General features: G+C 41.0%; 1 protein-coding gene across 1 annotated transcript in view; it reads left to right on the top strand.

Moving 5' to 3' along the window:
• The window catches only part of SYNJ2BP (synaptojanin 2 binding protein), a 37,340-nt gene extending 24,063 nt beyond the window's left edge, over nt 1-13,277 (top strand). Inside the window, exons 3-5 of the mRNA XM_019451386.2 lie at nt 6,490-6,585; nt 8,569-10,275; nt 10,526-13,277. Of these exons, the coding sequence (XP_019306931.1) occupies nt 6,490-6,585; nt 8,569-8,709 (237 nt within the window). The 3' untranslated portion in view covers nt 8,710-10,275; nt 10,526-13,277. The remainder of the gene's footprint in view (nt 1-6,489; nt 6,586-8,568; nt 10,276-10,525) is intronic.
• The last annotated feature ends 269 nt before the right edge of the window (nt 13,278-13,546 follow it).

The raw sequence follows: 13,546 nt of genomic DNA, 5'->3' as shown, positions 1-13,546 counted from the left end.
TATTATTCTATAGTTAGAGCTCTTGAGGCAATTCAAAAAAATTTTTTCAGGCTATTCAAAATTGTTAATCATCAAAGAAAACTAAATTTAACTCAGTTTATTAATTTCCTAAGACAGAAAATAGGAAACTCCATTTTGAAGACTGCTAACAACTATAGTTAAAGGGAAAAACATGTATGTTTCCCTATATGTTAACTAGAACACCACCATTACAGTTCTCCGAACATTCAGTCAGCAAAATTTTCTAGCATGTTGCAAATCTGCCATATCTCAAGTTCAATAAAACTATGCCATGAGTTAAGGAAGCTGAAGTAGCAAGTTTAGCAATGTTCTAGGTTTCTTGGTTGAGTAGCTTGGTACTAAAAGTGAGATCCACGGACCATCTGGCCATTACTTGCGATCTTATTAGAAATGCAGTCTCAGAAACCCTCCCAGACTTACTGGAATCAAAATCTTCATTATAACACGATCCCTGGGGTATGAATAAAAAATGTGAATAAATTTTGAGAGGCATTACTGTAGGCAAGTGTTATTGAAACGTTTCACGTTATGACCTATAGTAGGTAATACACACACATGCACATGCATACAGACATAATTGAAGCAAAGTTTAAGAAAATAATATCTCTTCTATATGTGATACATTCTGTTATGTTTTCTTCTAATTTCACTTTTTTAAAGTTAAATACTGCTCTTGACCCACTGGATTGACCTCACTATCTTCTGTGATGGGTCAATAGACTCATATTTGAAAATCACTACTTTGGTAAATGGAAAATCACTGATGAAATCTGTGTATGCACAGCATATGTATTAAATAGGGTAAGTAGGCTGGATGTAGAGACCACTAAAGTTTGTTTCAGTTAGTTTAGATTAGAATTAACTCAAACTCAGAATCACGTGGATGGCTTGTGAAAGCATGGATTGCTTTTAACTTTTAAGTTCCCAAGTGAATGCTAATGCTGCTGGTTCTGGGATCACATATCGAGAACCTCCATTTATTAGTATGGGTGGTGACAAAGAGTGAGCTCCACATACATTTAGGGGTAAAATCTACAGAACTTGGTGGTTAGTCAGTATGAGGTAGAATCTGAAAATGCTTAGAGGAGGCAAATTTTGGAAAGCCAGTTTGGCTTTGGATTAGAGGTGGCCTTGTCATGAGACAAAGAATCATAATTTGTTTTATGGGGCTGTTTTACCTGAGGATAAGAAATGGTTTAAAAAAGAAATTCCCTTGGAATGTCTAAAAGCCTCTTGTTTGGGTTTTTTTTTTTTTTAAGTTTATTTATTTATTTTGAGAGAGGCAGAGAGAGTACAAGCAGAGGAGGGGAGGAGAGAGGAGAATCCTAAGCAGGCTCCATATGCAGTCAGTGCACAGAGTGGGCCTCGAAACCACGAGACCATGACCTGAGCCAAAATCAAGAGTCAGACGCTTAACTAACTGAGCCACCCAGGGGCCCCCGTGGGTTTTGTTTTGGTTTTTTAAGTAATTAGAGTAAGTGTCCTTTTATATTAGAATACCTTTAGGCTTAACTAGGAGAGTTGAAAGGCATAATTGGTATAATTGGCCTGTGTCCTGTCTAGCACCTTCTTTTGCCTGATATTACCAATGTCTTTCTTCCCCATTGGCAGAAGGAGGCTCAGGTGAGGACCAAGGTTACACACTGAGTCACTGGCAGATAAAGCTGCTGTCAGAGTCCAGGCCTTTCAGCATTGTATAATACTGATAATAGGTCAGTCGGGCTCTTGCAGGGTGCAGTCTATGAGCAAACCTCAGGAGATCACGTAACATTTATTCTACTCAAGTGTTGTTCAAAGTACTCTTTAGATATAACAGGAGTTATAATGATGAGTTTTGCAACACAGCCTTTCCAGGTTATTTACAGTACAATGTAAAGTGATGTAATATAGGACAGAGTTCGCTTTGAGCTTTAAGATCACTAAATAGTATGGAGATACAGAAAAGTAAATCACTCACATCTACTAGAATTCTTTAGAAAGGTCTTGTCAATGAAGTGGCACTTGACTAAATTTTAGCTTCTTAAATTTTAATGCTGCTTCAATATATGCACATGAATAAAAATATATAAACAACGTATATTTTATACAACTAAAATTTTTTAAATGTATAACATTTGAAACAAATGAAACTGTAAAACCAGTAAAAATTCAATGAACAACACCAATATGATGGATAGTGATATTTCCTGAAATAAAATCCTTATTTACAATGTAAATTTCTATGGTTTTGTGTTGTTGTTTTTTTATTTTTGAGAGAGCAGGAGTGGGGGAGGGGCAGAGAAAGAGAGAGAGGGAGACACAGAATCCAAAGCAGGCTCCACACTCTGAGCTGTCAGCACAGAGCCCAATGCGGGGCTTGAACCCACGAACCTGCGAGATCATGACCTGAGCCAAAGTGGGCTGCTTAACCAACTGAGCCATCCAGGCAACCGTATGGTTTTGCATTTTAAAGTGAAGGTTTTGCGGCCAGGCTATTTGAGTCCTGGCTTTGCTGCTTCCATTCTTTATGCCTGTGGACAAGCTGCATAGCCTTTCAAGTTTTTCATCTATAACATGGGGGGTTCCTAACTCATGGGATCATCGCGAAGACTAAATAGGTTAGTACATGTAAAATGAAGAGACCTCTCCAGACATGATGATAAATATGCAGTGATTCCTAGCAATTAGTGTTGGCTGTGATTGCAAAGATGACTTTGACCTCAGTACTCCTGCCATCGCATGTCATGTAGTGACTCAGTTCTCCCACTTGCATTCATGTCACTATGAAACTTGGCTCTCATACTGAGCTCTGGTATCTTTGGCATTTGTTGACATGACTGCTTCATTATTTGTCTCTAAGAGAAAACACTTATTTCCTTACAATGAAAAATACAGTTATCACATGGGGTAGATTAGTTACAGGAGCCTTCTCAGTATAATCAGCAGTCTCACACCTATTCTGTCCCCCAGGAATTAACTGGAAAGTTGAGTTGTTGAGAATTCATTGTGATGGTTCTAGGACTCCTGAAGTTCTTTCCCTGTGGCATGACTACCAAAAAAAAACAAAAAACAAAAAAAAACCCACCTAATCAGAAGGTGGCTTTGTAGCATGAAATCAAAGTCCATCAACTAGAAAACTATATTCACTTCTACACTATAGATAGCAGGACTGATCTTGTTAGATACATAGAATTTTTAAAAAGGGAATTGTATTCAGATGGTGGAAATAGCTAGGGCACAGGTATGAAGGTAAGAATATATGTTTTATGTCCTAGGGACAGTGAGTTATGTGACTTAGAGCACAGTTATGAAAAGGAATAACATGAGATTAAACTGGGAATGTGGGTTGGAGCCATTTCCTGGAGGACTTTGCATACCAGAATGAAAAATCAGGCATTCTCCCTGCCTCCAGTTTTGTTTTTGTTTTAAGCAGTAAAGTGGTATACATAGGATTGTACTTTAGGAGGATTGATCTGGAGACATAGTGTTTGAATAGGTTAGAGTGGGGGAGGGCCTAGAGGAAAGTGAATCAGAGAGAAGGTGATCATGATAGTTCATCTGAAAGCATCCACAGCCTAAAGAGAGAGGCAATTCAAAGAAAATCGTGTATGAGGAATTATACTATGTTAGGCTATAGGATTTGACAGTCTGTTGTATGTGAAGATTGACAAAGAATGGAGTTTAAAAATATTATCAGAGTTTTAGTCTGAAGGAATGGTAGTAGCAAAAAGAGGGAAGTTGGGATAGTCTGGTTTTGTGGGAAGTAAAAAAGGAGGCGTTGGATATATTGATTGGGATCTAACAGAATATTTGGGTTCAGGCACCCAACAAGAAACTGGCAAATCCAGAAGTAGAAATAAGGATAAACATTTGGGAGTTGTGTTGCAGATTACAGGTGAAATTGTGAAAGGTCATCATCGCAGAGAAGTTCAGAAGACAGAGGACTACTGACATGGAGGAATATTTACTTGCCTTAAAGAGGAAGGAAGGGAAGAGGCATCAGGAAAGGAATCATTCAAGAACTAGGAGAGCTACATATGCATAAGCTGAGATTGGAGAGAACTGCAAAAGGGAGGAGGTCTGAAGACAGGAAGGGCTGTAGGATTTGGTAATGGGAAGTCACTGCTGAGCTGCAGGACAGCATATGCTTTCCTCCCACCTTATATTACGAGAGTACCAGGGAATAAAGAGCGAATGGCTGCTGAAGAAGTGGAGGATAGTGCTTTCAAACAAAGTTTGCAATGAAAGGAAGAGGAGAAAAGATGGGAAGAGGGTGATAGTTCAAGAAATATTTATATTGTTTTCTGTGTAAATGAGGATAATTTTAGTTGAGAAGGAGCCAAGAGCAATAATAAAGGAATCAAGAGGAGCAAGGGACCACTTAAGTTCTATAAGAAGGCTAGAAGGGATATGACCAAGAGCACTAGGGAATAGCTTAGCCTTGGTAAAGGAAACATGTAATTCAGAAAGAAGGGCAAAGCAGCAGTGGGAGGCTGTCATGAAACTTGGAACTAGGTGGAAAGAAAATGGAGAGAGTGTGGAAAGTTACCCATATTCTCAAGAAAGATAAGGCAAAGGAATCTGCAGAGAGAAGAGATGGGGTTGGAGTTGGGGTTTGATGGTAGGAATGGTCTGGAACAGCTGCCACTGGGAATTCATTAGGGATTTCACCAGGTTAGTAGAGAGGTCATAAGGATATAGCAAGTGTCAGCCAGCATGGATCTGTGCTGGAAAGTGTGTGTGTGTATTTTTCCCCAGGAACATTAAACTCAGGACAAGGAAAGTAAATGCAGTGTGTTGTACAGGTCTGAAAAGATGGCAGAAGATCATAGGGGCTAGGGATTCGAATAGTTTACCAAGTGCTTTGTTGAAATAACAGCAAGAACTCCTAGATGGGTAAGGATGCAAGTAAAGCCTAAAAAGGTTAAAAGATTTTGATGAGGATAATGAGCACATGGAGTAGAGGAATATGAAGTGTGAAAGGAGTATAAATTGTGGTCCGGGAGTTTGAGATATTGGAGCTGAAGCATGCCCATTGCTGAAGTCAAAGGCATATGCCAGTTGGTGACTAAAGTGGAATAGAGCAGGAAACTGTTAATATGGAAAGGTAGACAGTCTGTAACACCAAAGTGTTGTTAGTTAGATTAATTCACCAAGGGCATTGGCAGGGGATTATATGGAGACCCTCTTGGAGAAGGAAGATAGTAACGAGATGAGAGGCTTGAATAAGTCAGTGGCTTGAGCTTCAGCTGACAATAGTTAGAGAATAGTTGGTTAAGTGTCCAACTCTTGATTTCAGCTCAGGTCATGATCTCATGGTTAATGGGATCAAGGCTCACATCAGGCTCCTTGCTGACAGCACGGAGCCTGCTTGGGATTCTCTCTCTCCCTCTCTCTCTCTCTGCCCCTCCCCTACTAGTGCTATCTCTCTGTCTCTGTCTCTCTCAAAATAAATGAACAAAAAAAGAATAGTCAAGGTGGAAGAATAATAGCACAGAAGGAACAGTAAATTGCAAGGGCACTTTAACCTTCCAGTATTTAAAAACACTAGCCCTAGCTCCTATACCTACTATGACTTAGGGTAGAGTTTCTTCATTGTGAAGACAAGATAAAAATGGTATCTACCTCATAGGATTATTGTGAAAAGTACATTACGTAGTATATGTGAAGCATACAGCACAGAACCTACCAAGTAAATACATTAAGTGTTCTTGGTGCTGTTGCTGTTGCGGACACCAACATGTACCAAAGATGTGTAAATCTTGCATAGAGTGGGCTATGCTGTGTCACTGAGTACAGCATAGGATAGATGTCACTTGTGGACACTGTCACTCCTGACGCTAAAAGGTATTACTACCACCGGTCACCTCTCACCTCTAAATGGTAGGACTGACCTACACTGAAACATTTTTTAGGACTTTATATCATCAAAGAAAGAGTGTAAAATTATTAAATTGGAGAAGGATGGGAGTATTCATGGAATCAAGGGAAATTGTTCACAATTGAACAAGACCAATAAAATGGGCTAGTAGGTTTGTTTCGTAGAGTTACATTTGTAGAGTTTCATCAAGTTATATTTCTGGAGTTGACGCTGGCAATGCCAAGGATTAGGAATATAAAGGATAGAGGATAACTCGGAAGACCATGTCGGCTGTAGGGAAGCAGGCTGATGCTCATGGAAGACACACAAATACTGTAACAGAAACCCAGCTGTCAAAATGAGACAGGCAGTTAAGAGCTAAGGTGAAGGAGAGACTTTTTTTTCTTAACCTTGGTGCTCTTCAAATGGCCCATGGAACCTCAGTTCTAGGAAAACACAGCTTTAAAAATGACAGAAGTTACTCTGAGTTCTACGTAACATTCCCATTCTCCTAGCCCTTGGAATTCGCTCTGTAGTTTTTTAAATGTCCAGTCATATGAATGTAAATCTTTGACTTAAGAGAATTCACATTCTCCCTCTCTTACTACTTTTCTTGCTGTTTTTGACAGGTAAATGGCCAAGACCTAAAGAACTTGCTGCACCAGGATGCTGTAGACCTCTTTCGTAACGCAGGCTATGCCGTGTCCCTAAGAGTACAGCACAGGGTAGGTGTTATTTGCAGCCAGCAAGCTGGCACCAGGTTTTGTGGGAATAAAGCCTTTTCGGTGGTGCGTTTGGCTTTTTTTCCCCCTCCCATTCTCACTTTTTTAAAGAGCTTGTCTGGCACAGGCAGGGGTCTTCAGGGACTTCTGCTTATCATGAAAGGAAATTCAAACAGTACGCTTGCAGCCTAGGTCCTGGCTTCAAGGTGACGTGCCTTAAATATAAAGCGTGACAACAAAATTTAAATAAATGGGGAAAAATACAACCAGCATCAGTTTTATTTTTAGTAGGGAGGGAAGCCTGTGTCTGCCCTTGAACATACTTACTAAGGAAACTCAAAGTGTAAACGAAAGATGGTGGATTTTCTGATACCCACTATGTGCTTTTCCCTATCACCACCATGAACCCCATTTCTTACCATCTTGATGACACTGTTGACCAAAGCTATAATGCTCAAAGGGGAACTCCAGGAAAAAGGAAATGGATTTCAGAGTTTCATCAAAGCAGCACCTATCCCTGCATCCACTTCTTAGTTCCTAGTGTTTTATAATTTGGATGATGGGTGGAGAAGCCAGGTAGACCTAATTCTTTCCATAGCACCAAGGACTTCAGAGTGCGTTTACAGCATAGGTTCAGTGTGCCTTTAAAGTTGCTCCCTCTTAAATTAATGCTGTCCTGCCTCACTCAGCTCTTGAGTGAGGCTTCAGAGCCTGAAGAAGGGCCTAACAGGAGATAGTTCAAAATTGGAAGGGGCTAGGCATGAAAGACACTTGAGAAAACAGCCATGGTTGCAAGCAGAATCTGCATGTGATGGATTCGAAAACAGATCCGTAAGCGACAGTATTGGTAATCAGCTGTTTCTGCCTTGGCTCTTCTGTTTCTAAAGCATGGAAGGCTTTGCGCAATAGATAAAGGCAAGTAACGAACACGGGTATACACTTCAGGTATGATTAGTGCTTTTTGAAGGCATGTGGGAAATGATTTTCAAAGTTCACATTTTAGGAAACATCCATAAATAACTCCTGATAAAATTTCTGGTCAGAGAATTGGCCTAGTCCTAAAAACCATATCTTACTATTGGCATGCCTTCTCAGGAAATCTCAACAAGAAATGAGTGAAAGATGTAGAGGTAGGCGGGAGAGAGGATAGAAAAGGTAGTTTGTGCGGTGTTGCCTTTCAGATGGAATGGTCAGACTTTTCACTGGTTGCAATGAGGAGGTCGATACCATTGAACTGAAACAAGATGGTACTATGACTCATAATTGCAAGTTAGCTATTAAAAGTTAATATTAAGAAAGGCCACCAGCCTCAAAAGGGAATGCCTAGGCAGTGGAAGGTTATTACCACTTGGATATGATTTTTTCTTTTTCCTTATTTCCCTCCGAGTCTTTTACTTCTGTTTCATATAAATTTCATCTTTACTGTACCCAGTGCTAGAAAGTAGAGATGAAGGACATGACCCCGAATTAGGAGGGAGTGGGTGCCTTTTGGGAATTGCAAAGTATTTCCCAAAATGGCACCATACCTGTGTTAACATTGCTCAGATCTGCTCTTACTGTTTTCTGATGACTGGAAATCTTTCTAAGTAAACATTTCTAGGAAGGTCGACACTCCCTGCCCCCGCCCAATAATTTCTAGCTTCCCCACAGGATCAATAGGCTTCAGCTCATGTCTTCATTGTCCTAATATGGTAGACATAGAGCTTGGTGGAGGCAGTACAGAAACAGAAAGAGGTTACCTGCTTACCTTCGGATCCTTTTAGGTCAGTAGCACGGCAAGGTTAAACACCTCCCCATCAGACTTATTTCCAGAGAATTGATGACGCTGATGTATCAATCTGGAACAAACAGAGAGGGCTCCCGCTGGATAGTTCTTGGAGGTTACAGCTTTGGGTGGTCTGGACCCGGGTCATGTGTCAGCCTGGACATTTCAGTTGGGGTAAACACACATTGGTCACTAGAGTAATGTTTTTCTTTTCCTTCCAGTTACAGGTGCAGAATGGGCCTATAGGACATCGAAGTGAAGGGGAGCCGAGTGGTATCCCCATAGCTCTGGTGCTGGTGCCGGTGTTTGCCCTCACCATGGTAGCAGCATGGGCCTTCATGAGATACCGGCAACGACTTTGAAAACCTTGCTGTCTTCCAGTGCTCCCAATAGAAGATACATTTCTCTCTCCCTCTCACCCTCCTCCCCTGCCATTCTCCCATATCCTTCCCTCTCTGCGTAGCCATCACATCATTTTAAGAGACTGCTACCTAGCCAGGACCTCGCCACCCAAATCTCCAAGTCCTTATATTCTAATGGGAGAGTGAAGGCATTGTTTGAAGACAAGACTTGGCTTGGAACAAATGGGGAGTTAATCTGTTTTGCTAGGACCACCAATAGAAGTTCAGCTACAACCCAAAGAGGGAAAGGTCCAGTCTTCCCATCAGCACGGGTGATACCTGTTCCTTAGCTGGCATGCCTCAAAGGCCAGCTGTGTGCTGCAAGAGAAGAGAGGATTTTTCTCCTTAATGATCTTCCTTGGGAAGTTTTTGTGGCCTTTATTTAATTTCTAACTACATACTTGGGTGCCTATATCAAACACAGGATGGTGAGGAGAGCATTTTTGCTTTTTCAAAAAAGCAAATGCACACACACACACACACACACACACACACACATCCATATATGACAGTATAATAGTGATGCCTCGTGGAGAATTAAAGAAGTGGAAAGCGGCTCTGTGGTTTCAGGTTTCTGTTATAAGGGATGTTCTGAATGGAAGAATGCAATACGTAGCAGAAGTTGAGGGAGTGAGCCTTACAAAGATGCCCAAAAAGAAAAAGAGAAGACCAAACCAACTAATCAAAAATCTTAGAACAATATTTCTTCTTACAATAGCTGTGGTGGAGTGGAGGTAAAATGCCATAATCCAGCTTCACGTAAGTCAGTGTGTTCCCCAACCTTTGAAATGCAAAGATAAATCTGACTGGTCTCTGGGCTGCCCTAGGGACCTTTTTGGTACCTCACAGTCCTGTTAAAGGATCAGCTGGCATGATTGTGGTCAGGGCTATGGTCATGGGGCCAAACCAAACCAGTGAGAAAACTCTAAAAGGCAAAAGGACGGTGCCTCCAAGGTGGCACCTGAACCCTCTCAGGCCATCTAACAGACTTTTGGTCTCTAGAAATAGGCAAATTCTGAGTGATGGAGCCGCTCTCTGTCAGGACAGGCATGGAGCAGCTCTGCTTACAACTCAGTTGAGAGGGTTCGGATCACAGGTAGTTTTGAGAGGATCTAAACACCGGCTGTGGCTTTGAATGAACAAACCATTTTGCAGGGAAGGGGAAGAAAAGAGTTTTATCTTAGTGGATAGGGAAGTTTGGTGGATGTTTCATGGGGAGACCTTGAGGGAAGGAGATGGTTGAATGGATGCTCAGGAATACCAAAGACATTAATGAGATAGGAACCAGTCCATTCATGTGCTACTGAATGTTGGTTTTAAGGCCCTAAGGAGAGCTGAACCAAGACAGATTCTCTAGCTTAAATCATTTCCGCCCTCCAGATATACTGGCTATCAGCTACAGGCCTTACATGATCCCACAGCAATAGTGTGAACACCTGCCCTGAGGCAACCAGCCGTGTCCGACTTTTAGCGTGGATAATCTAGTCAGTATTTTACACTTGTTGGTTGGACACCAGCTTTGTTTTTGTTTTTGTTTTGTTTTTTTAATTTTTTTTTTAACGTTTATTTGTTTTTGAGACAGAGAGAGACAGCATGAACGGGGGAGGGTCAGAGAGAGAGGGAGACACAGAATCTGAAACAGGCTCCAGGCTCTGAGCAGTCAGCACAGAGCCCGACGCGGGGCTCGAGCTCACATACCGCGAGATCGTGACCTGAGCCGAAGTTGGCCGCTTAACCGACTGAGCCACCCAGGCGCCCCAACACCAGCTTTGTTAAGACACTTGTACAAAGAATGTCAAATTTATACTGCAGACAGCAAAAGGGAACAGTTCCTGAGACTCAAAACACTTGGGAAAGTTCCCTGGAGAAAGGGGACAAATTGAGGACCCTTGAGGAGCTCACAGTCTAATTAAGGCAATTCATAAATAGATGAGAAGTTAAAAGTATATCATCAGGTTAAGTAACAGTTGAAAACAATAAATGGAAAAAGAAACTCAGAACATGATGTAGCAACAGAGATGTGCAGGCAGCCATCACATTTTTTTTTTTTTCAGGAATTCCAAAAAAGAAAGCTGTCACATAATGACATGAGGCCAGAGTGTAAAGGGAAGTCTTTTAAAAATAAAAACCTTAGTAAGACCTTTCCTCCGGGCCAACCATTGCTCTAAGGAGAAACTTGCTTTAAACAATCGCAGTAGGACTTAGGCTCTTAGACCTGAACTGTTCAGTACCTTTGAGACTCACTTAGACGACTGTACCTGTAGGGCCCACAGAGAGCACGGACAGTATTCCAGTTCTCACCTCAACTAGTCCCGCTGTGGAGGCACCACGCTGGGTGCCCGCCCTGTGTTTGGAGGCTGGTGCAGAAGCTTCCGCAAAGGGCCTGCTTACCTCCCGGGACTCATCTCAGGGTTTGGACATCAACTCTTGAGAGGACCTTGAGACATTCAAAATAAATAGGACACTTATCCCCTTGTTGGTAGAAGTTTTGCTTTGTCTAATAATAGGGATTCTTATGCACTTTAATAATTTAGTTTTTTTCTGGAATTAAACAGCATTAAAAGATCCATGATTCAAGTTTTAGGCAAGTATGCCATTCAACTTTTCTGATTCTCTAGAAAACTATTATTCTGGATGAAGTATTGAAGTCCATTGTAGGTCATTTAAAAAATTCATGATCTATGTAGATCTTTCACTTTATAGATTGTGTCTAATATTCCTGCTACCTAAATTACTATGTACAAGTTTTAAAAATTGAATGAAAGTATTTTAAGACAATATACTTAAAACACTTCTGTATTTATCATCTTATATGAATAATTTTAATAAGACATCATTTGCTCCCATTGTCTCTGTTTTCTTTTCCTGCCAAGTTTTAATCTGTGCTATTGATTTAACTTCATTATTCACACCATCTAGCCATGTACAATAGAAAAGGAAATTAATACTTGTTACCATATTTTGTGCTAGATAGTGTACTAAATCCTGATTGGTACACTGTATGTTTATGACTCACAACTCTGAGATCTAAGTATTGTTTAAAAAGACACCAAAGGGAAGATAATAAATTACTTTTCTAAGATTACATAGGTGGTAGTGGTAGAATCAGGATTTAACTCAGGACATTGGATGCCACTGTCAGTGATATTTCTTATTCGCAGTGGTTATCAAAGTGTCAAAACATCAGCATCACTGGGGACCTTGTTAGAAAAGTAAATTCTTGGGCTTCATCCCAGACCTGCTGAATCAGAAACAGTACAGCACTAAGTAATCTGTGTGGTAACAATCCCTCCAGGTGACTGGTTGACAGTGAACTTTGAGAATCGCTGCCCTATGCCAATAGTTGTCCTCTTTTTCTTAGGCTAGAATCATCTGGAGAGTTTTTAAAATTCTGGTTCCCGGATGCACCTAGACCAACTCAATAGAATCTCTGGGGGTGGGACTCAGGCAGCAGTAAAATAAAGTTCATCAGGTCATTCCAGTATGCAGCGTCAGTAAACAATGCTCTGTGGCGTTTAAATTCTTAAATAACTTGAATAGTCAAATCACATGCAGGCATTGCTCCAGTCTAAAATGAGAATTTCACTTGGGCCTTTTTTTTTTGTTTTAATGTTTTTATTTATTTTTGAGACAGAGACAGAGCATGAGCAGGTGAGGGGCAGAGAGAGAGGGAGACACAGAATCTGAAGCAGGCTCCAGGCCCCGAGCTGTCAGCACAGAGCCCGACGCGGGGCTCAAACTCACGGACTGTGAGATCATGACCTGAGCTGAAGTCGGACGTTTAACCGACTGAGCCACCCAGGCGCCCCTCACTTGGGCCTTTTAGGGCCGAACTGTGAGCTTCTGCCCAAGTATGGATGTGGAATGAGAAGTGGAGCATTCTGTGGCTTCTGATTTGCTAAGGATTGGCCAGCAAAATGTTATTAGTGATTCAGTGTGTGCAGCTAGTAAATAAATTAGAGCCCAATCATAGAACATTAGAGCTAAAAGGGAACCAGAAAGATTCTAGGATTAATCTGTCTTAGAGATGAGAAAATCCAAGCTCAGAGAGAGAAACTGACTGAGATCTGAGATCTAAGTCAGATCAAAGACTTAGTCTATTGTAGAAGTGCCCTTTCCATCTCATATTTGTGACTTGAATGTATCCACTACATGAACATAGACAATGTCCTTTCTATCTCCGTCCACTTGTATCTTCTGTCTTTGGGCCTTGAACAGAGACGGGAAGAGCTGACAGCTGAAGGGTATTGCAGGCCATTGGGCAAAACTGGGAGATCCCACAGAATCATCTGTGAAAGCTCTAATATCAAATTCAATCACACAAACTCTTCTGAAACAAATTCCAGTAGTTTTAAACTAGAGAAGTGTGTGTGTGTGTTTTGATGTTGGACATTGTTTTTATTGTGTAAATAGCAATTTAAACGGAATATGTAAAGAAACGGAACATAACCATTAGGCTGTCAAGTATGGAGGGGGAGTGGTATTCATGTAATCTCACGTGGAGCCAATAAAGATTTTACTCTAGTCAATTTTAGTCAGAATTTATCTTTGGACGGATGAGAGTTGTTTCTTTCAACAGGTGAGCGTCTAGTATGCACTAGGTGGTGGATACAAAGATAAATAAGATACAGTCACTCTAAGCTGAAATGGCTCATTATCTGATCGTGGGGGAGTATTTGTTGGGGATCTTGATGTTAAAGTATTTTGCTAACATCATCTAGAAGTAGGTGATTAAGTTACGAAGCTCTCAACCTCTTACCTATAATGGGTTTAGACTTGGTTACTGTCCTGGAATAGG

Source organism: Panthera pardus, unplaced genomic scaffold, assembly GCF_024362965.1.
Source record: "Panthera pardus isolate Hobbes unplaced genomic scaffold, ASM2436296v1 HiC_scaffold_24, whole genome shotgun sequence".
Lineage (NCBI taxonomy): Eukaryota > Metazoa > Chordata > Mammalia > Carnivora > Felidae > Panthera > Panthera pardus.
This window is presented reverse-complemented; position numbering and strand designations above follow the sequence as displayed.